General features: G+C 41.1%; 1 protein-coding gene across 1 annotated transcript in view; it reads left to right on the top strand.

Annotated features, from left to right (window-relative positions):
- The window catches only part of LOC126278974 (vesicular glutamate transporter 1), an 885,812-nt gene that overhangs the window by 708,973 nt on the left and 151,708 nt on the right, over nt 1–25,131 (top strand). Inside the window, exons 3-5 of the mRNA XM_049979269.1 lie at nt 5,713–5,772; nt 18,707–18,879; nt 21,060–21,124. Coding sequence (XP_049835226.1) covers nt 5,713–5,772; nt 18,707–18,879; nt 21,060–21,124 — 298 coding nt within the window. The remainder of the gene's footprint in view (nt 1–5,712; nt 5,773–18,706; nt 18,880–21,059; nt 21,125–25,131) is intronic.

Here is a 25,131-nt window from a genome sequence, read left to right as displayed (position 1 = left end):
AAGGGAAGGCAGAAAGGTGGAAGGAGTATATAGAAGGTTTATACAAGGGTGATGTACTTGAGGACAATATTATGGAAATGGAAGAGGATGTAGATGAAGACGAAATGGGTGATACGATATTGCGTGAAGAGTTTGACAGAGCACTGAAAGACCTGAGTCGGAACAAGGCCCCCGGAGTAGACAACATTCCATTAGAACTACTGACGGCCTTGGGAGAGCCAGTCATGACAAAACTCTACCAGCTGGTGAGCAAGATGTATGAGACAGGCCAAATACCCTCAGACTTCAAGAAGAATATAATAATTCCAATCCCAAAGAAAGCAGGTGCTGACGGATGTGAAAATTACCGAACTATCAGTTTAATAAGTCACAGCTGCAAAATACTAACGCGAATTCTTTACAGACGAATGGAAAAACTGGTAGATGCGGACCTCGGGGAGGATCAGTTTGGATTCCGTCGAAATGTTGGAACACGTGAGGCAATACTGACCTTACGACTTATCTTAGAAGAAAGATTAAGAAAAGGCAAACCTACGTTTCTAGCATTTGTAGACTTAGAGAAAGCTTTTGACAATGTTGACTGGAATACTCTTTTTCAAATTCTAAAGGTGGCAGGGGTAAAATACAGGGAGCGAAAGGCTATTTACAATTTGTACAGAAACCAGATGGCAGTCATAAGAGTCGAGGGGCATGAAAGGGAAGCAGTGGTTGGGAAAGGAGTGAGACAGGGTTGTAGCCTCTCCCCGATGTTATTCAATCTGTATATTGAGCAAGCAGTAAAGGAAACAAAAGAAAAATTTGGAGTAGGTATTAAAATTCATGGAGACGAAGTAAAAACTTTGAGGTTCGCCGATGACATTGTAATTCTGTCAGAGACGGCAAAGGACTTGGAAGAGCAGTTGAACGGAATGGACAGTGTCTTGAAAGGAGGATATAAGATGAACATCAATAAAAGCAAATCGAGGATAATGGAATGTAGTCCAATTAAATCGGGTGATGCTGAGGGAATTAGATTAGGAAATGAGACACTTAAAGTAGTAAAGGAGTTTTGCTATTTAGGAAGTAAAATAACTGATGATGGTCGAAGTAGAGAGGATATAAAATGTAGACTGGCAATGGCAAGGAAAGCGTTTCTGAAGAAGAGAAATTTGTTAACATCGAAAATAGATTTAAGTGTCAGGAAGTCATTTCTGAAAATATTTGTTTGGAGTGTAGCCATGTATGGAAGTGAAACATGGACGATAACTAGTTTGGACAAGAAGAGAATAGAAGCTTTCGAAATGTGGTGCTACAGAAGAATACTGAAGATAAGGTGGATAGATCACGTAACTAATGAGGAGGTATTGAATAGGATTGGGGAGAAGAGAAGTTTGTGGCACAACTTGACTAGAAGAAGGGATCGGTTGGTAGGACATGTTTTGAGGCATCAAGGGATCACAAATTTAGCATTGGAGGGCAGTGTGGAGGGTAAAAATCATAGAGGGAGACCGAGAGATGAGTACACTAAGCAGATTCAGAAGGATGTAGGTTGCAGTAGGTACTGGGAGATGAAGAAGCTTGCACAGGATAGAGTAGCATGGAGAGCTGCATCAAACCAGTCTCAGGACTGAAGACCACAACAACAACAACAACAACAAATCTACAAACGGGCATTGCATGCAAGGTACAGAACTATAGTTTTCCTCTTTGGCCGCCTATGAAATTGATTAGTTGCATGAGTATAAACCCTAAGAGATTGTGTGTTCCCTGTAGGGTTTTATTTTACAAGACCATAGTCTATTAGCATAGTTAAAGTTGAGCTGTAGTGTAAAAGAACAGTTGAGGGTTGGTGTGGGATGTCATCCTTAGCGTACGTGCTATATTAATCTATTAAACCAAACACACGCTCTCTCAGCATTCTTACTCATGCAACGAAACAATTTCATTCTAATCGGCTTCCAAACAGGAAAACTATACCTCTGTATCTTGCATGCTAAGCTCGTCTGGAGACATGTGAAATCAACAGAAATTAATCTGAAAGTATTTATTTTACTGTTACAGATCTCACCCAAATATTGAATTATCTATCTGTATTGTTTTCTCTCACTTTATTTTAATCCAAATGCACATACCACTTGCCTAACTATGTAGTGATCGTGGCCAGTTATATATGCACTGTATCACTTGGTGCTGTTTTCTATACATTTCTTTGTGCTCACCGCTATGTATCATGATACGACTTGCTCAGCTCAGTATTTCAAATACGATATTTTTCCTGAGAAACTTAATTTTAATCTTAGGAACTACCATGTTCCCAGTGCAGTACGGTACTCGTGGAGTCGCTGAGCGAATGGCTAGTGCAGTCGCCATTATTTTCTTCACGGAGTGAAAAATCAGGGTTTTCACACGATATTAGTTATCTAAATTAGCCAAATAACACGAATTTTTATACTCAAGTTACTGCCATGGGTGATTGTTCATGCTGAACCCATTTCGTGTGTGCTGAAGCCAAAGCCCATCATTAATCTCACCCAAAATGGTATGAAAACGGAATTTCACACACACACACACACACACACACACACACACACACACACACACACACACACACACACACGCAGTCCTGAAATTAAGAATGATACTACTGGTCTGCTTTGTCGATGCGATTCATCGTGACAAAGGCTGTACGTCAATTTACTCATCCTTGAGGAAGTGCTTCACTTACTCGAAAATCTTCACGCGGCTCTGTTAAACAATCTCAGGTTAGAAACTAACACACAATAACATTTCGGCTTACATCTAGCACACGCAGTTACATTATTTACGAATCACGCCGAACAATGATGGACCGTTGGTCTGATGCAAAAAATTCTAACATTCCACATTTACATGCATAACAAATCTATCCAAGTACCGAATATCTCTCCTCATCATTTTGTCATACTTGTTATCCTGAAAAGAAGAGACATTGTTTCTAACTACAGCCTAAAATATGTCATATTCATACCAATCTGCAGAAAAATATTCGTAGCACACACAAAGGCAACCGTTCACATCAGGGATCAGCGCCAGAGTGCGGAATGGCTACATTCTCTTCTACAATGGCCACCCATAGTCCAAACTCTCCACCACTTCTGAATAGCTGCTTTCTTTGAGATACCTTAGCCGAGAAATGGCTGGTCAAAAATTAACAATGGCTACACCTGCACTAAGCCTGTCTCCACACAGACAACACACACACACACACACACACACACACACTCCATCCAGTCATAAATAATAATAAAACGGTACAAATCAGGACATAAGTCTCAACTGGGATAGGACGTGTACATTCAAATCATAGAATCCATATCTTCATTCTTTTCTACTTTGACTACCGGTAAACAAGTATTGAATAAATATTCCAAAATCGTATTCTGAGAAGAACAATGATGCTAGTAATTCCTAATGACAAACCTGATCTACTTAGACAAAGGTTACACTGGGTTCAATTGATTCCTGTAAAGAGAAATACATATAATCACGTACCCTTCCCTCAAAGACGCAGATTTCCGCTAACTGCGGACGAAACATTATGTAGCGTTTGGGTAGGCGGTACTAACTTCCGTGTGAAACGAAGTAACGTCATTCAAATTTTTGCAACAACAGCGTAATACTCTTTAATTTCAACATGTTCTTATTCCGTAATATCTTCTCAGAGGTGCAATTGAGTTATATGACTGCATCTGTGAGATACAAATCTGCTATTCTCGTATAGAAACCGGAGTTCAGTTTTTTGCAACTGATGCATACAGTATGTAGATGATAAATGAAGTTTCTTTAATGTGCTGGTCTCTTATGAGCCACTCTCTCTCTGTGTGTGTGTATGTGTGTGTGTGTATGTGTGTGTGTGTGTGTGTGTGTGTGTGTGCGTGTGTGTTTGGTTGTTTGTGTGTATGCGTGTGTGTGATTGCATATTCCATTATCTCTGAAACGCCTCGAGCAATTTCTACGTTGTTGCTCCAGGAAATGCAATAATAAATTGTGGTGCAAAAATCCTCAGTGAATCCACAGACATAATGTGAAAAAGAGCTGTCAAGTAAAAATCTTCGAAATAGACATTAATGACGAATCAAATGTTCTAAATGTTTCTAGACAAATTACTGACAGTTACAACAACATTCAAGTTCAGTCAATAATACAAACAGAGCTATGTGACACAGAACTTTTGTTAGAAACGAGTAACGTTCTGTAGTCTCTTTATAGGAACTGAAAGTGAATGCATTTTTTTCCAAAGTCTTTACGTTCGGAAAAATTATCCATCGTTCACTGGCGTTGATATTTTGATGTTGGAGAGATCAGGAGGAGGTGTAGGGAAACGTGTTACAATTTGTACGTTCTACATATTCTTTAAAAAAGTCGTAACTGAAACTGCTCATGGTTTACATTATGCGAATATCTCAATTCATTCCTGCCCAACAGAAGACTCAGATAGGTAAGTGACATTGCCACACTAAATAAAGAGCAGTTGAGCTATCAAAAGATTCATTGTTCACAACAATTACCAATTCAATAATTGAGACAAACAAGTTAAGAGGAGGTTTTTACTCTCATTTTTTGCTGGTGACTTTTGTGTTAGAAAATTATATGCAACGGTTGGGTATCATTGCTATGATTTCAACGAATTTATTGTAAAATGGATAGAAAGGTTGTGTACGCAACATGCATGCGAAATGTATGACTTTCGTTCTGCCCGTTTTCGCTTTTCAGACTGTGTTGTAGAGATGAATAAGGGATACCAACATGGGTGTAGATAACCATTGAATAAGCATGTCTAGGTTGGTTGGTTGGTGTACGAGACAGGAGTCGTTAATTTTCATCTTTTGCCTCGCTATCTTTCTAGTAAGTGTTCGTAGTTGCCAGTGTGTCTTCGATTACTACCTCAAGTCCCATGCAAGCGGATCGGAATGTCTCCCATGGCATAGCGCTGTTCCACCAGCCTGCGCCCGTCGCGCGATGCACGTTCCGAACCACCGTTCACCTGATTGATTGCATTTATGGAGACGACCATGGACCCATTGTAGCAGATTGTGATTCGCTCGAAGGACTGACACATTTCCATTGATCGACGTTCGAGTCCCGATCGTCACATGCCCACTGAAATCGTAATTTACGGTGTCGTTGGGTCACGTAGTGGTGGATTGCTGCGGAGTTCCACGTTGAACAATGCACAATGGACGGTGTGCTCCGAAACGCTTGTGCGTGCACCAGCATTGTGTTCTTTCACCAGAGATGCCACAGATCACCATCAATCCTACTCTACACAGAAAACAATCTTCGAAAACCATCGTTTGTGAAGAGACTTGAACGTCCAACTGCTTAGCGCCTAGTGGTAGTTTCACTGTCCTATCTCTTTCCGTAAATGTTCAGGATAGTAGCAAATGAGCATTCGACCAACTCTGCCGTGTTCAAGACACACGTTCCAGGCTCTGGGTAATAATAATCTGCCCTTCGTCAAAGTTGCCTGTCTCAACGTATTTCCCCCATTTGCAGCCCATATCTTCGCAAGGGTGATCCCCGTCCTTGTTAGGTGCAGTTACATACTTCTGTTATCGTGTTATATGCCCGCAACGCCACCAAGTGGGATCCCCCTTCGCGGTGGTCAGTGGTCAAAAAGTTTTGGTTTATCAGTGTATGTTCTGTTCAGACAGACAATAAAATTAATTTCTTTGTCCGTTTCTTTTGTTTCAGAAACATCCGGTATGAAGAATTCGAAATGCCTTCCAAGAACCTGAAACACATGAACATGGGGTAAGTTCCTTCGAAATATTTTGCGTCATCAAACTATCTGTGTGGTGCATCGGGTAGTATCTGAATATTACATTCACCAAATAACTAAACGATGAGTACGTGCTTTAACGTTTAGCATTATTTTCTTTATTTTTTTTTTATTTAACACATGGCAAAAATACAGCAAACTGCGTGACGTGTAAAATGTAAAAGTTAGGTATGAAATGAACATAAATATTTACAAATTAGTATGGCTCTGTTGTGAGTGAACACCTACAAATGTAATTTCATAGGCCTATGCCCAGGGAGGCTAACAGCGCAACAGCGTCTGGAGAGTCATTCATAAAATCGTTCCAGTCTCCTTTAACCTTCTTACTTTGCGTCCAAGAATAAAGTGGTCTGCTGCTTGCTCCATCGCACCACAGTCGCAAAGCTGTATATGATCTCTCATTTATAATGGGGCGCTTAGCATCCAGTATTTTTGCAACTTCGTTGACTGGAAACTTGCTAGGAACTGGTCCATTCTATACCTTACCACAGTTTCAGTCCACAAGGCAACTGGTCTAGATTTTGGCGTGCCAGTGAAAATTCTCACTTTGTCGTTAAGGTGGACATCAGTCTCGCTAACATGACTTCTTTTGTCACACACAGGAGCATAGTATTCAATTGCTGACTCAGTCGTTAATACTGCGATCTATTGTTACGGAAAGACATTTAGAATGTTGAAGCACACAGAAGCTAATGTTAAATTATAAGCCTGAAATCTTCTTGCTCGGGTAAAAAAACGGACGCTTATTTTCTTGCTAGAGATATATCATCTGCGTAACAAAAAGATTGTTGTAATCCTGTTTCCGGCATATCATTAGGAAAGTCATTTTCAGTTTCGTTTAATGCTATGACTTACCATGTATAACATTCAAGGCATTTAAATATTAACCTTCAGCGACACTTTTGTGTCTTGAGTTAGGTGTGGGTCAAATGGTGACGGGAAACGGACATTTGCACCAGACATCTGCAGCGAGCTTTCGGCTCTGCAAATTGGGCGAAGAGTAGCACTGACGCTGTTTGGAGAGTTCGCAGTCAGCAGTTATCAGGAGCGGCAACCCGTTGACTCGCGTGCGGACTTGAGGAAAGCGCATTCTAATGGAAACTGATAGGGTGCCACAAGTGCTTTAAAAGCCGCCCTTGAGCCCAGTCTCCCCGGCCCGGCATCCCTGACGATGGCCAATATCCGCCCCCATCTGCCGCCTTAATGACGATGCACCCTCTTCTTGCGCTGGGGCCCGCAGCCCACCCCACCCGTCGCTCATCGATCGCTCTTTAGTTCCGCCTCAGGAGACGAGCCAGAAAGTTGCCATCAGCATTCATTCCCAGGCACCAGTTCCCTCCAGCTGAGCGCTGCTGTCGCGACTGCAGTCCCCGTGCTCACTGTCCTCTCTTTCATGAAACTGATCTCTCTTCTAAAGACATCATTTGCAAATTTAATTACGTGAGAGTTCCTCAGGCTGCACATTATTCATCATATATGATCGATGTGAGATACTCATTCGATCATTACATATATCTGGCATATAAATCACATTTATATCGATTCAGTGTACTACGTCAATGTTTGGGTATGTGACGACCATAGAATTCTTGTCACACCACTTTACAGCGTAGGTATTTTACGTAAATTTATGCAAACTTTTAGACGTTACACAACACATACCAAACCCAAACGGACCACAGAGCATGTTTTAGTTGGTTCTCTCCATAATAAGTTTGTCTTTCATATGTGATGTGTGTAAGTAAATGTTTTCGGACAATTCTATATAATTTGTACAATAGCGAAATAGAAGAGAGAGTGCCGCACACATAGTAAACGAGATAAGGGGCAATGATTAAAAGGAGGCTTCTTTCGTTGCGGCGAGAATTTCTTATGAAATTTTAGCCACCAAATTTCTCCTCTGAAAGTAAAATTATTTTTGTTTATTCCCACATCGCTCAGTAAGAATAATGTGGATGTTTCATTTTCCCAAGTGCGATTGGAGAACGGAACGGAGAAGAAATTGATAGTTCTATGAACTAGCCGCCAAACACTTAAGTTCGAGTCGCACAGTAGCCATATAGATGTAAATACAGAATTTACCTGCGTGGTTAAGTGGTATGGATAAAATCCTGTGCTTATCGGATGTTCACGCAGGGATATATTCCATTGAATAGACACTGTAGGAAAAAAAGTTAATAGACCCTTTTAGAGATTTCCAGTCCACTAAAAAATTATTGCTGCAACAGGGCATATGGAGTACATGAAATGATCACTTTTACAGATTAATAGCACAAGCGGTTCTGAGGTAACAAGTATTGACCCATGCTGAAACATCCTTACGAATACTGGTACGTGGCGCTGTGGCCGAGCGGTTCACTTCGGAACCGCACTGCTGCTGCTACGGACGCAGGCTCGAACCCTGCCTCGGCCGTGGATGGGTGTGATGTCCTTAGGTTAGCTAGGTTTAAGTAGTTCTAAGTCTGGGGGACTGATGATCTCAGATGTTAAGTCCCATAGTGCTTAGAGCCATTTAAACCATTACTACGTGTCGTAGCCTCTGCGGGTGGCAATGTAGACGCTGACTCTGGCATCGAGTCGATGTTAAAGATGGCGACTACCGTCCTGTGGTATGATGCGCCACGCCTTCTCGAGCTATTCACGCAGTTCTGTAAAAGTTGTTGGTTGACGATTCGCACGAGTCACTTCTCGTCCCATCATATCACAAACGTGCTCGATTGGAGATCCAGAATCGTTAAAAAATGGTTCAAATGGCTGTAAACGCTATGGGACTCAACATCTGAGGTCTTCAGTCCCCTAGACTTACAACTACTTAAAAATAACATCCACACATTCATGCCTGTGGCAGGATTCGAACCTGCGACCGCAGCAGCAGTGCGGTTCCGGACTGAGGCGCCTAGACCCGCTTGGCCACTCTGGCCGGCCTGGAGATCGTGCTAGCCAGGAAAGATACCTCACGTCTTGCAGAGCATATTGAGTTAACGGTCACCCTGTGGGGGAGCATTATCCTGTTAGAACAACACAACAACTTTCTGTTGCACGAACGGTTCAAGAACGGGTGTAGCAACATTTTGCACGTTCCGTGCGCTGTTAGCGTCCGTTCCAGAACTATCCAAAAGTGAACGGGAGTTGTAGGTTATCGCACCCAAGCCCATAAGGCCAAGAATTGGATCAGTATGTCTTGGACTAATACACTCTACGAAACAGTGCACACCAGGTCTACGTCGTAATGCAAACGACCATCACTTGGGTGCAGACAGAAGGTGTATTCATCGCTGAAGACAGTGGTACACCATTCCATCCTCCAAGTGATCCTCTGATGGCACCATGCACATCAATATTGTGGTGTGATTGGAAGCGGTGCTAGAGGTTTGCCTGCCCTTAGTCCAAATACGAATAACCAGTTTGCAACAGTTCGTGATGACGCATGTGGGGCCCGCATCTCGTTGTCGTGCGGTAGCGTTCTCACTTCTCACACCCGGGTTCCCGGGTTCGATTCCCGGCGGAGTCAGGGATTTTCTCTGCCTCGTGATGGCTGGGTGTTGTGTGATGTCCTTAGGTTAGTTAGGTTTAAGTAGTTCTAAGTTCTAGTGGACTGATGACCATCGATGTTAAGTCACAAGCCCTCTTATTTGTGCTATCGTAGGTAATCGATCTCCCCCTGGTGCGCTTACAGTACTATCCTGGCGGGCGTCTGTTCTGTATGGATGTTCAGAACCTCGTCTATGAGTGTGGGAATGTTCACGCGACCACTGATACCACCATCGTCTCACAACTGACGCAGCTCGCCCAACTTGTGTAGTATTGCTTCAAAAGCATCATCCCACCACTCGTTAGGTCGCAATTGACCCCTTTCAAACTCACTCAGTTGGCTAGGAAGAACAAGTGCTTCACACAATTTCACCATACAGAGCCTTCTGGCTACACAGAAGGCTCTCAAGTAGCCATGATATTACGCTATCTGAAGAATGTCGATTATTATGATGGCTGGCTTTGAGCACTATGGGACTTAACATCTGTGGTCATCAGTGCCCTAGAACTTAGAACTACTTAAACCTAACTAATCTAAGGACGTCACACACATCCATGCCCGAGGCAGGATTCGAACCTGCGACCGTAGCGGTCACGCGGTTCCGGACTGAAGCGCCTAGAACAGCACGGCCACACCGGCCGTCTGATTATTATGAGCAGGAGGAAGTGTTGTACCCATTTAGCAGGTCCCAGCAAATTTCTTTTCTAATTTTCATTACTTCCGCTGTTTATCTTTTCTCGTTCACCCTTTGTAAAAGAACGTCATTCCTTATTTTATCTGTACGTTTCTCACATTTCTTTCTTCTTCAGCTGACATCACAAGCGACTAAGCATTTCTCCTCTCTCCATAGCAGTGTCCATGTTTCTCCATCATACAGGCCACACTCCATGGGAAACACATCACTCTTTCTTAATTATTTAATGGATCACAGAAAACGCTCGTCCCTTTTTGTTTCTATTTCTTTAGGGCGTGTCATGATACTGGTGATTTTACATCCTAAGAATCTCAAATTACGAACGGGTTCCACTAACACAGTTTTTCACTTTTATCGTCTTTGAGTATCTTGTAAAAACTCATTGCCTTTGTATTCTTCACATTTATCTTCATTCCACATTCCTCGCAGTTAGCGTTCAGTTCCTTTGGCAGTATCTCTTCATTTGCTAATACCATATCGTCTGTGATTCTTATACAGACATGGCGTATGCAGTATAATTATGTCTGTGCGTAATTCCAGTCGAAACGGATTGCTCAGAGATGTCCAAGTGACCATTGTAATCCACTGAAAAAATATGTAAAAGAATATACAGTACAAAAAACAAAAAGGAAAAATAAAAATAAAAGAAGGTCGACAGTGTTCTGACTGGCCTGATGGGGCCGCCACAAATTCCTCTTCTGTGTCGAACTACGTGTACCGCGCAATTTATTCCGTGACGTCTTTACAGCTGCCCTACTATGCTGTCCCTTCTTCTCGTCACTGTATTCCATATATTCCTTTCTTCGCCGATTTTGAGGAGAACCTCCTCATTAATAACCTCGTCAGTCCACCTAATTTTCAACATTCGTCTGTTGCATCACATCTCAAATGCTTCGATCCTTTTTTGCTCCGGTTTCTCCACAATCCATGTTTCACTACCATACAATGCACTGCTCCAAACGTACGTTCTCAGAAACTCTTTTTTTTCAAATTAAGGCCTATTTTTGATACTACTAGACTTATCTTGGTGACGAATATCTTTCATGGCAGTACTGGTCTGTTCTTTATGCCTTCAAAAAAATGGTTCAAATGGCTCTGCGCACAGTGGGACTTAACTGCTCAGGTCATTAGTCCTCTAGAGCTTAGAACTACTTAAACCTAACCAACCTAAGGACATCACACACATCCATGCCCGAGGCATAAGTCGAACCTGCGACCGTAGCGGTTGCGCGGTTCCAGACTGTAGCGCCTAGAACCGCTCGGCCACTTCGGCCGGCTTTTATGCCTTCCTTGCTCCGTCTGGCATGGGTTATTTCGCTGCATAAGTAGCAGAACTGTTTCACTTTCACTGAGCACAGCAATGACATCAACGAATCTTATCAATGATCTCCTCCCACCTCCAATTTTAAATCCACTCTTTAACCTTTCTTTTATTTCCGTCATTGCTTCTTCGATGTACAGACTGAAAGGTAGGGGCGAGACACATCATCCCTGTCCTACATCCTTTTCTAATCCGAGCACTCCGTTCTGAGTATTCCTCTCTCATTATTCCCTTGTGGCTGTTGTACATATTGTACATTACTCGCCTCTCCCTTTATCTAAGCCCTATTTTTCCCATAATTTCGAACCTCTTGTTTCATTATACATTGTCCCACGCTTTTTTCAGATCAACAAATGGTATAAAAGTGTCTTGTTTCTTCTTTAGTCTTGCTTCCGGTATCAATCGCATCGTGATTACTGCCTCTCTGGTGCCTACGTTTCGTAAAGCCAAATTAATGGTCCTCTTCAAGATCTTCATTTTCTTTTACATTCTTCTGAATATTACTCTAGCCAGCAACTTCAATGTATGAGCTGTTAAGCTGATCCTGCTATAGTTCTCGCAGTTGTCAGCTATTGCAATTTTGGAAATTGTGCGGATGATGCCTTTCAAAAATCTGATGACACATCGCCAGTCTCATATATTCTACACACAGATGTGAATGATGGACTGCTTTCCATCCCTTCTACCCTATTTGAAGTCTTTCAAAGCTCTTTTAAATTCTCATTCTAATACTGGATTCCCTATCTCTTCTAAATCTATGGCTGTTTCTTCTACCCTGCCATCAGATAAGTCTTCCAGTAATAGGAGCCATCAGTGTACTATTTCCACCTATCAACTCTCTTCTCCGAATTTAACAGTGAAATTCCCATTTTGCTGTTAACGTTGCTACTCTTACTTTTAATCTCACCTAAGTTTGTCCTGCTGAGTCAGTTTTTCCGACAATGATTTCTTTTTTTATTTCTTCGCATTTTTCATCCAGCCATTTCGCCTTCAATTCCCTGCGCTTCCTATTTATTTCATTCCTAAGTCATTTGTAGTTTTGCATTCCTGAATTCCTTTCATCGATCAACTGCAGTATTTCTTTTGTTATTAATGTTTTCTTCACAGTTACCTTCTTTGTTCATATACTGCAGTATTTCTTCTGTTATTAATGTTTTCTTCGCAGTTACCTTCTTTGTTCATATACTTTTCTTTCTAACTTCTGTAACTATCCTTTTTAGAGATATCCATTCTAGCGAGCTATTCGTAATGGCAGTATCTATAGCCTTAGAGTTCTTCAAGCGTAGCTTTCATTCCTTAATACTTCTGTATCCCACTTCTTTGCACATTCATTCTTCCTGACTGGTTTCTTAAACTGCAGCTTACACTTCGTCACTAATACATGTTAATCTGAATCTATATGTGCTGGTGGTTACGCCTTACCATCCAGTATCTGATTTCTGAATCTCTACCTCACCGTGATGTAATCTAATTGAAATCTTCCCATACTTCCCAGCCTATTCCAAGTATACCTCCTCCTCTTGTGATTCTTCGACAGAACATTCGCAATTACTAGCTGAAATTTATTGCAGAACTCAATCAATCATTCTCCTCTCATTCCTAATACCAATCCTGTATTTCCCTATAAACTTTTCCTCTACTCCTTCTCTTACAACCGCATTCCAATCCCCCATGATTATTAGGTTTTCATCTCCCTTTACGCACTGAATTACCCGTTCAATATCCTAATATAGTTTCTCTATCTCTTCACTTTCTGCTTTCGGTGTCGCTATGGAAGTGTGAATTACTCTTGTCGGTGTTGGTTAGCTATCGCTTCTGATGAGACAGTCCTGGCACTGAACTTCTTACATAGCTCTCACTCCCGGCCCTATCTTACTATTCCCTTTTCTACTCCCGTTATACAGTTCTCTACTGCTGTTGTTATTACACAATACTCATCTGGCCAGAAATCCCTGTCTTCTTTCCATTTCACTTCACTGACCCACACTGTATGTATAATGAGCCTTCGAATTTCTTTTCAGATTTTCTAGCTTACCTACCACGTTCAAACTACTGACATTCCACGACCCGACTCGTAGAAAGTTATTCTTTCGTTGGTTATTTAATTTTTTCTGATAGTCACCTCCCCCTTGGAAGTCTCCTCCCGGAGATCTGCATGGGGAACTATTCCGGAATCTTTTGACAATGGAGAGATCATCATGGCATATTTTCAGTTACAGACCATATGTCCCGTGCATACATATTATGTGTCTTTAATCCACTGGTTTTTCATTTTCTTCTCTATCTTCATTGCTGATTCTTCTGTCTTTAGGGGCATTTTCCCACCCCAACGCAAATAGAGAGCTCTAACCGCCTGTCCGCCTCTCCGCCCTCTATGACAAGGCCGCTGGCTGAATGAGGAAGATTTCTAATACCGAAAGTCTTCGGTCGCCATCGCTGATGATTTTCATTCAAAATTTAAGCTGTGGCCAGATTCGAACCATCAAAACTGGGACTGAGGACATTTTGATTCCTAATCAATAATGCTACCCCTAGACCACATATAACTAATAAAGCTTCAATTATCAGTCTGGCTGTGACCACTACATTAGGCTTTAGTTCTTCTCTAGATATTCACCATTCTGTTCAACACCTTACTCCCAAAGATGGATGACTAGTAGAGGACCTCCGTCATAGAAGTTTCCATTTTGTCTGTAAAGGAAACGTTCTATTTCGAAATCACCTCGTAATCACAGTGCAAATGTTTGCCATGTAACGTTTTCTTCAACGGAGGGTGCTTTGCCTGTGGAATAAAGGTGAGATAAAGTTCATAGCCCAAAGAAGCAACATTTGTGACAAGGTGGGACGTCGTCCTGGAGCAAAAACACCTCCTCAGATAGCTTCCCACGGCACTTCATTCTCGCAATCTTTCAGTGACCTCTCGGGAGACTTAGCTGGTATGCTAATGTATAATGTGTTACCTCTTCATCATGGGTATCCCAGGAAACAGCATCACATTGTCCCATTATGGCTGAGTCTTCGCCTTTTCCAGTAGTGTATTCACACTTTCCCATCGCTTGCTTAGCTCAGCTTGGTTATCCTGACGCAGCTGCAAAGTTTCCGCTACTACCACTTGGAACACCACCGCTTCCAATTCTCAGAGTTTCACATAGATGATGGTGTGTCATTTTATTCTTCGTGATTCAGATTAGTATCACCTCACTGCAAGCGTTTGCGCTAGTAGCCACTGTGCCTTATTACTATGCGCAGTGTACAATTCCACCATTTCAGCTGGATTGTTACTGCGTTGTTCCCCTTCAAACATATAAAACAAAAGATCGAATGATGGTCCACTTTATCAAAAAACTGTGATATTATTTTGGGTCCTTAGCGGCATGCTACGATAATGTCAGGCAGAGACTTCAGGATCCTCCAGCGTGCGTGCAACTATCAAATATATATATATATATATATATATATATATATATATATATATATATATATATATAAGTTTATAACGACCTCTCACTACTGTTTATTATTTTCACAGAAACATTACAGATCCATTTTTAACTTTTAAATGTTACACAATGCAAACGTGTCCCCGTCGTTGTGTAATTATAACTGGTGTCCAGATTGAACGTATAATAATATAAAATGTACAAGGGTCGGTTGATAAGTAATGCAACACATTTCTTTTCTGAAAGCAGATTAGTTTTATTCAGCCGGCCGCGGTGGTCTAACGGTTCTACGCGCTACAGTCTGGAACTGCGCGATCGCTACGGTCGCAGGTTCGAATCCTCCCTCGGGCATGGACGTGTGTGATGTCCTTAGGTTAGTTAGGTTTAAGTAGTTCTAAGTTCTAGGGGACTGACGACCACAGATGTTAAGTCCCGTAGTGCTCAGAGCCATTTGAACCATTTTGAAGTTGTATCCAGTATTCGAATACACTATTATGTGCCACTGTTATGGCTTCAGCATCCTGCTTTCCAAAGTAATCTTCATTCAATGCAATGGCCCTACATCACCTTACTGGGATGGCCTTTATGCCAGCATGCTGCCATTCTATTATTCTACGTCGGAGCCAACATCTTGCTGCAGCAGTAACCTCCAAGTCATCCATGTACTACTTCCTGTGAAGTTCATTCTTCATTCAGCCAAAAATATTGGAGTCGGAAGGTGCGAGGTCTGGGCTGTAGGGTGGATGAAGAAGAAGAATCCAAACACCGTTGAGTAACCCAACTGGCAGGCGAGTGTATTAGCACAACCAACAGAGACGTTCAGCTGAGCAGCGAGGTGTTTTCAGCTGTCGATCACCTCGAATAAGTCTGCAGGTTCCAGCATTGCTGGAGTCACGGCGGGTCAGTATGCAAAAGATCTTACAGGTTTGCGCGACCCTGCTGCGATGCTGACTGACGCCTCGCCCAACGATTCACCCCGCTTTTGGTCACTTCCAGCTGTCGGTAGATATACTGCCAGCGTCTATGGCTATCTGTGATGCTCTACCGCCAAAGGAAACTCAATGAACGCTCTCTGTTTGGAACGCATCTCCATTACAGACGCCATTTTGAAGGCTACGTATAGCGCTGCCACCTATAGGAACTTCATGAAACTATAAAAGCCGAAGCGGGAATATTCTACAATGTCCCACTGCAAATGCTGCATTATTTGAATCGAAACTGGGCGAGAAAAAAATGTGTTGCATTACTTGTTGAACGCCCGTCGTAATAACCTCAGACGTAATTGAGATATTTATTGATGACTTGCTTCTAGACGTATGGGAATAGAAAATTTTTGCTTGCAACAGTTGGTACCGTGTGCGCAAGCGCGTAACTGTTTCATTCACGTAATGGCGCATGTCGACTCTACTGTAGGTACTGTTCGAAGCGCTTTCTCTCGCGGAGCTAAAGTTTGTTACACTGGTACAGCGCCGTAACGTGACCTTTCAACGAGACGATACATCATACCATTTTGTGAACAATGTGAGGGATTTCTTGAATCTTGAGTTCCCAGATCACTGGACTGGGTGACATAGTCCACTGATAGCCTGAGAACCTAGAAAACCGGAACTTAAGCTACTTGGTTTGTTTTTTTCCTGTAGGGTTCTATCAAGAATCAAGTATACTAGATACTAGATCGTGATGTACCAGATTTGCGCCATTGCATTCGTGTAGTTATGGCAAATATTACGCCTGCAATGTTCTGAAAAACACTTGGAGAGAAGTGGAGTACGAATGAGATATCTATCGTGCGACTAAAGGAGGTATATCGAGGTGTATGAGGTGTATGAGGTGTGTAAAAAAACATTTTGATTTACCATTCTTGCCGAAACATACCGGCAATAAACATCTCAATTACTTCTCAAGATATTACATTTTATACTGTTATATGTTTAACTTGGACACCCCTTATATTAAGCAATTTACTGAAAGAAAGCGTTACTGCCTATTTTGTTGCAGACAAGGTAATAATGTTTGAGTATATCATTTTATATTACCAGAAAAATAAAGACATAAATATTAAATTTCTGTGTAAATGATAACTCAGTGTTTTTCGTGACACGTAGCACAAGAAAACGAGTGCGTCAGTACTGCTCGTCTACGGCTACCGAGTTGATCGAGTTTGATCACAAAACGTTACGGACACGGCTCAGTGTCGATAAACAGAAGTGCACCAACATCCTGCCACAAATTGTTCCTTATTAACAGGAGTAGTCTCGATTCTTCTGTGTCGTGTTAGTAGACCCTGTTTCCGATCTTACTCTCTCCATATTCATGTTTATTCCTTCACTCGAATATAAGCACAGTACATTTTGGATGAGCTTCTCTTCTAGAACCACTACAATGCATGTTGCTGTTTCCTCCTTCTTTGTACGTGGACTGGTTTCTCTCTGAATGGACATTGTTCGCAGATAGGGCTAATGGTATGGTCTCTACGTAATGAGTTTAACAAAACGATAGAAACATGAACAGAATGTTCTCTTGACGACCAGTCACAGAATTATCTAGATCGTATACGTTTACTAAATCTTCTTATAACGCATTTCACTGTCAGACATGATAAATTCTTTATACCTGGTAAAATACAATACTGAATATACAGCAGTAAGTGGTACTTACAACTGTATGTTCATTGTTGTATTTGACGAGCTGCTCTTGGTGATGACTGATGTCAAATGCGTCATAATGAGGTATAATGGATACTTGTAAATACGATACATAAAATCCTGTGCATAGGAGCCAAGAGGGATATTTCAAAGATTCTTCATCTATTGCCCTGCTTTTTTTTTCAATCCTTAGGGCTTTATGCCACTCTTACTAAAACATTCCTGGCTATTGGGCCGTAGTCAAACGATTTTTGTTCAACCGAGCGTTCCACCACCATCTGCGGAGGATATATCCACTAGAGAGTCAAGGTGCGAATCGGACATTCATAAATGCGTAGATGGAGATGAAAATTTGGATTTATCCAAGAACTTAATTCGACCACGGAAGAAACTGAGTGCTGCTATACGCAACGTAAGAATGATCTCCATTGTGTCCATCAGTGTACCCGGTAGGCTGTTTACATTGCTTAAATTCACTCTGCTGTTTTATATGGTGTTACATTTTGAGCAACTCTGTGGGCCCATTAAGAATATTCTTAGTCCAGAAGAGGGCAGTCGGAATAGCCTTTGGTGTCAGTCTCGAACTTTGTTTAGTCCGCTTTTCGGCTAGTTTGGAATTCCTACTCTGCTATCCCAGTACCTATAGTCCACCATTGGATTTGTTGTTGAGAGTGTTCACTCATTCAGAAGAAACTGCAACATCAATTCACTGAACGCTAGGTGGAAATACTATGTCCACTCGAATAACAGTTCCGCGAGGACTGTACAGAAAGACGAGCACTATTCACCAGGATTCGTTATCAACAGGCTTCTAGCAGAACCGAAAAAAGTTGAGAGGTAAACCCCAAATGCTCAAATACAGGTGGAAATGTTTGCTTGTGACACACACATTCTATTCTGTGAAAACACTCTCCGCAGTACTTCAGAACTGTTCTCTGTAACCTATTACAAATTCGTGCATTCACTCAGGCATTTTTTTTTTTTTTGCACTTTCTTAATTTTTCAATTCTTTTACTCAGATATTCTCTAACCAGCAGTCTCTAATTTATATACTGACTCACTTCATGATCAGGTAGTTTTGCTCGCCTAGTCGCAAGGGACCTGACATGTAAATCAATAAATAGCTCTGAATATTTTGTTGTGTGACTATTCCGACCGTGAAAGTTTACCCAGCACGATATCGCCGACGGGAGGGGCTCTTGCCTGTGTCGGATACTGACCGCTGGCAACGCATTGGTGTTGCCTTTGTGTCGTAACGTGAGGCCTTGCGACAGGTACAGCAAGTCGGAGGACGAGAAGGGCGTCGGCCCGGGTGACTTCGACGCCGGGACCCCCGAGTCGCTGCCCAGCCCGGAGCGGCCGCCGCTGCGACACATCGACAAGTACATCCGGCCAGAGTGTCCCTGCCTCACCAAGCGCTACACCATCGCCCTGCTCACCTGCATAGGTGAGTTGCCTCGCCGGTCAAATGCTCTTGCCGACTGCGGCTCTCCGACAACTCTGCAGCGCCTACAGGCAATGCTACTCCTTTCTAAAAGGGTCTTTTGGAAACTAAAATTGACCTAACCTCCTCACTCCTTAGCTTAGATTTCATGAATGAAAAGTTTATATTGGTGGTAAATAAATAGTTCTGGGACGAAGTAGGTTTAAAATACTAAATGTTAAAAATTTGAGTGAGTCACCAAAATTCTAGAACATGATAAAAGTGGTAGAACACTTGCCCGCGAAAGGCAAAGGTCCCGAGTTCGAGTCTCGATCCGGCACACAGTTTTAAGCTGTCAGGAAGTTTCATATCAGTGCACACTCCGCTGTAGAGTGAAAATTTCATTCTAGAAACATCCCCCAGGCTGTGGCTAAGACAAGGCTCCGCAATATCCTTTCCTTCAGAAGTGCTTTTTCTGCAAGGTTCGCAGGAGAGCTTCTGTAAAGTTTGGAAGGTAGGAGACGAGGTACTGGCAGAAGTAAAAATGTGAGGACGGGGCGTGAGTCGTGCTTGGGTAGTTCTGTTGGTAGAGAACTTGCCCGCGAAAGGCAAAGGTTGCGAGTTCGAGTCTCGGTCCGGCACACAGTTTTAATCTGCCAGGAAGTTTACTACTATTTATGTTAGAACAGAACTGCATTATGTAAAACACTCAGAAACTCGGTAACGAACACCTAAAACTTATGAAGGCAATGACACAGCAGTGTGAAACTGTAGATAGTTGCCGAATGTACTCCCACTATTACACAAAAAATAATCGTTCTTATAGAATAAAAATCATTTATTTTATAGCATAGGGTTCATTAGAACCTTGTAGCGTGTTCTAAACACACTCAAGTCAAAAATTACTAGAAAACAAACGGAAACTACCTTTATTTTTCGAAGACGTGCTGAGACTGCGATAAACAGATTTCTTTAGGCAGATGCTTCCACCTGCTGGGCACATCCAGAAACCATGACAAGTGGTGCACTGAAAGCATTTGGTGGGAAGTGTGTGTTACAGTCAGACACAGCGAGTTTAGTTCATTCGTTGTGCTAGGAAAGAATAAAAATTGAATGTAGCCAATATTCTGCATAATGACTGAGGAGGTTAAGGGAAATTTGGATAGTTTTACGAAGCTTGTAAATACATGCATCCAGTATTTAAAGTTTGCTATAGCATGATGAGGTCTGACAACTTTTGCTCTCTTCTTAGTCTTATAAGTAACAAACTGGAACAAGAGGATAGGCGCCATTTGGGTTTTGGAACTTCTGAGTGTGAGGTAAAATAACACACTTCAGTTTCTTGTTACTTTCAGCAGACAGGAGCGCGTAATCGTGTTGTCATTACTGATTTATTTTTATCCTAATATATTATTCGGATCTGTAATTCATTGTATCTTTGCAAGCACTTGCTTTCTAAATATGTTTAACGTACAGTATTTGATAGTATTATTTTGTAATGGCAGACGGGGGTAAATGTGACTGATAGACGAGTACACTTCCGCGAAAAAGAAGCTGGAAGATGCAGAAATGAATAATAAACCAGGGAATGAAAATTAAGAACAGACTGGGTTAAGGAACAAAAATTGGGAAGCAGTAGGTGGGTGCTTTACTGAACATCCAGAAAAGAAGCAAACGGAAACCAGTAAGAAGGAGAAAACACCAAAATTATTGAATATATCTTATGTTACCAGCCGTTGTGATAATTATAAGGAAAGATAAAGAACTGTGGTACAGATGTGTAGAGTGTCCCAATTAGAATCATGATTTTTGTTCTAGAGAAGACACTCCTGGACTGTATTTCTGGTATTTCCTTATTCAAGAAACCATCTTCCTGAAAGTTGGCAATGGATCATGTATGCAAATAAGTAAATATAGATTATTTGTGATGCTTTAGGCTGGGAACCGGACCATGTGGCTAGGTTAACAACCTATACTTAAGAAAACAGTATTCTCTTGTGTTTAAAGTTTATGTATATGAATCAGGTGGGCTGCCCATCTCTATAATAGCGGGGGATGCTTTCAGCAACAAGTTGGACAATACTGTCGGCTGCTGTTAAGATTACTCATCTTTGCATGTGTTGTTGCTTGTATGTATTACTTTAGTGCTACATGTTCATTTCAGATGCTAACCTGTATTAGCTTTGACCTCTTTATGTGTACAGGTTTTATCATCTCCTTCGGCATGAGATGTAACATGGGAATGGCGAAATTGAAAAAAATACACGGGGTAAGTAATTACATCACTTTTATACCCGTAATTTCTTCTGAATACAATCTTATTCCATTTCTGAGTAAAAGTCTATTTAACTAACGCATACATTTGCTCAAATTCTAGTAAAATAATGCTAACCCTCTCTCTGTCTGTCTCTCTCTATCTATCTATCTTTGACGTATTACATTGAGAAATATAATGCTGGAGTAAGACTTACTGTGACGTTTCCCTTGTCTGAACAGCACTCGTTTCCACATTTCTTCATGTCTCGTATCTTGATTGCATGAAATAATTTGTTGTTAACTGGTTTCAGAAAGGATAATGCCAAATGACGTGCGCTACACAATAGTTAAATTTAAATGGCTCCTTCCTACTTCATTTGCGCTTTGAAGATTTTGATGGTCAGTTCCAGATGCACAGTGCACAGTTTTCATAGGTAAAGAGAATCCACATGATGATAATCCGGTAACAAGTAATTCAGTGACACATTGTTCGTTAAATGTCACAGTGAAAACTCGATAGCCGCGCTTGGTAGCTGTGCGTTCTACGGCGCCTTGCTACCGTTCGCGCTGCTCCACTCCTCGGAGGTTCAAGTGCTACCTCGGGCATGGGTGTGTGTGTTGTCCTTAGCGTAAGTTCTTTTATGTTATACTAGGTAGTGTGTTAGCCTAGGGACCGATGACCTCAACAGTCAGGTCCCACAGAATTTATCAAAAATTTCCAATTTGAAAACTTTACACAGTGGCAATACATCATCGAAATAAACACAGTGCACACTTCATGCTCACGTAGGAAGACGACAACATAATCAAAATATCAATTCAGTAGATTAGTGGCACAATTACGTTTGGATGTTGCGCTATTACTGTAGCGCCTGAGATTTTAAGATGCGTAGATGAGACGCGGTTACTTCACGGTTGCTGTTTTTTACTAGTGAGTGAAACAGGTATGATCCAAGCTCAGTTTCTTTACTCGATCCGAGGTGGAGATATGTATTAGACAGCGCACCGGGATTGTCACGATTAAGTTTAAGCAACACAGTTGTTGCCTGTGGGCTCTAAATAGTAAATTAGACATAGATGTTACCTGGTTATTTTCCGGTGCTTACTTTGACACCGTATGTTAACGTTACTACTGGACTCCGAAGACTGGAGATTTTGTGGTTGGATTACGTATTTAAGGACTGACATACAAATATTTATCAATCTCAGAAACCACGTAATGTTTTGATAATCGACAAGGTTAGATCTTGCTGATTTAAATGAACTGTAAGACTTGACATGGTTTATGAAAAATGTTGAAGGTCAGTAAATTATAAAAGTCTTTAAAACCTTCTTATGGTTCCTTGTTGGAAATACCCTATATACGGGTGTGACATCCACCTCGAAAATTATTTTACATGACGTTAACTTATCTATATTCTTAATTAGTAGCTTAATCAATTAGTGAGGGGTGTCATTCAACTGGGAAAAATGTGGGAACGGAAGTACAGTGTCAAATTTCGGAATCTAACACATAATCAAAATTGGGAATGGAAAAATATGCATGTCATAAGTTTCAGTGTCATCCATCTCGTAAGTTAATTAATTTAATTTAGTTTAAAGTACGCTCTCAAAAGCAGTGGGCTGACTGTTTTCGTATGAATGGTGACAATACTTCAGAGTCTTCCGGTTAGATGAAAATGATTTCCCATTGCTTGTTGTAGCAGTACTTTCAGTTAGCCATAACTTTTAATCAATCAAAGTTCTACTAAAATTAATTGCGTCGGTGAACTCAGCAATTTCAGTTCAACCAAGTGAATAATAAATTTAAGTTGAACTTCGCATAAATAACACATGGAAACATTCAGAAACTTATTACATATTTCATGCACAACTACATTAAAATAGAATTAAAAGTCAGGAAAAAAATGGTTATTCATTGGAGTAGAAGGCATAACAGATAGAGAGTTTCCAAATTGCTACGTCTCAGTTCCTATTAAGTTTAAGGGGCAGGTAAGAGAGGGAGAAGGGAATGTCGTACAAATACCCAAGAATGAAGTATTTTAGTGCCGATTCCACAGTTTTAGAACGATCTACTTTTTTAATTATTGGTCCTCTGAATGTAGGATAGCACAGTGTACAAAAGATATGGACCATTTCTGAATTACTATACACACACCTTGAAATATTTACACACATCAGTTTACACTATATTTTGTTAGTCTACATGCTTTACAAAAACAGTAATAGTTGATACTGCAGATTTATTTTTCCAGTTGCTTTCTTAATGTATAGAAGCAATGCTTTACCAAATGTTGATTTAAAATTGTTTCTGTCCGTTAGTATTTTCATGGATTTCGGTAATGCATTATACAGTTTGATGCTGGGATAGGATATACCTTTGTGCAAAAGTGCTATATTTGTCGTTTGTATATGTACATTATTTATGTGTCGTGTGTGGTAGCTGTGTAAAGATTCATTACTGGAGATCCACGGACTGCTACTGTTTGATTTTAATTTTTATAATAATTACTCTTTCCAACATGTATAACCATGAAAGTGGTAGCATTAAATTTTTCTTAAATAGTGGCTTGCTTGATGATCTTCAATCTGTCCCTTCCAATAGTCTAAAAACCATCTCCTGTAATCTAAATGATCTCGGGTTTGCTCCATATTTTCCCAAAATATTACATCATATTGTAATATTGAGTGAATATCTGTCAAATACATGGTCCTGATATTATCATAAGGTATAGGTTTCTTAATAACCTTATTACCAAACATATTTTGGTCAGTTTCCTGTTCGTGTAGTCTATATGTTTATCTCATTTCATATTTCATTGTATCCACATATCGAAAAATTTTGCACTCCTTGTTTTCCGATTGTTTGCTCACGTTTAAAAAAGTGGTGTGGAAGTAAGAACGAGTATCACATGTAACTCATAACTCTGATACCCTTGACTAAATTTCAACCAAACTTGAAACTCTAACGTCTCACTGCGAGGAAAAAGTGTGGGACTAGAAGGAATCTGGATGGGGGCCAGGGAAAAGAAAGTATGACATGCAAAACTAACTCCGACCACTGAAGATGATCAGACATTCCTTAATAAATGGATAGGCAGAGATAGCCGTCAAGAATTCTCGCTGCCTGCGACACTGTTCAATGTACATTGGGGATAATACAACGAGTACAAAAAATTGTGCTGCGAAACCATGCCGGCATTGCTGCTGGCGAACCCCGTTTCGAACAGCTGTTGTAAATGTAGCAGTTTGTGAAACTTGTGTAGATAAATGTAATTCATTGATACAATATCGTATACTTCGGATTTTCGATCTCTATGGCACAAAGTTAAGCGCGCCATCAACAGGGGAAACTGTCTGAGAGTACTGTGGAGAATTCATAGGGAATTCCGCAAGTCTTCATGGGAGTTCGGAAGTTGGGGCCTTAGTTTGAGCGCTGCACGAAGCTAAGGCAGAATTTGAATAAATTTTCGCTTATACCTTTCTACTCGGTCGTTTCCGAACTAGCGGCTCTTACGTCAAACTAATACACTTACCCTTCCCCAAAATTTCTGAAAGCTTGTATCATCACTACGGATTCAACCTGTATAAACACTGCTCTTCCTAGATTGTGTCTGTTAAGACACACATTTATTCCCATTACCACATAATAACCACGTTGTTGTCTTTGTCGCATAGAGAGTACAGAAAAGCGAGGGAATCAGGCATAAGCGTAAACTGCAGTCTTGCAGTTCGTCCATCCACGTTCCCTGGAACATTCACAAAATTGAACAAACACTGTCTAGGAGGGAGAGCGCTCTCATTTATATTAAATAACACCAAGTGCTGCAGATCACATTCCTGGTAAATTAATAAGAAACACTCATAATCTTTTAGGAAACATAACTTGAAAAAAATACAGGTAGCGGACCTTAACGTCCGTAGTTCACAACTCTATCAAAATTACGCTCCAGTTTCAGCATGCTGAAAGCGTCTTACTTATGGTATACCGTGTACACAAATGTCTGAACGCCTTAAGCA

Source organism: Schistocerca gregaria, chromosome 6 (genome assembly GCF_023897955.1).
Source record: "Schistocerca gregaria isolate iqSchGreg1 chromosome 6, iqSchGreg1.2, whole genome shotgun sequence".
In the NCBI taxonomy this organism is placed as follows: Eukaryota; Metazoa; Arthropoda; class Insecta; order Orthoptera; family Acrididae; genus Schistocerca; species Schistocerca gregaria.
Note: the sequence above shows the minus strand (reverse complement) of the source record. Positions and strands in the feature narration are given on the sequence as shown.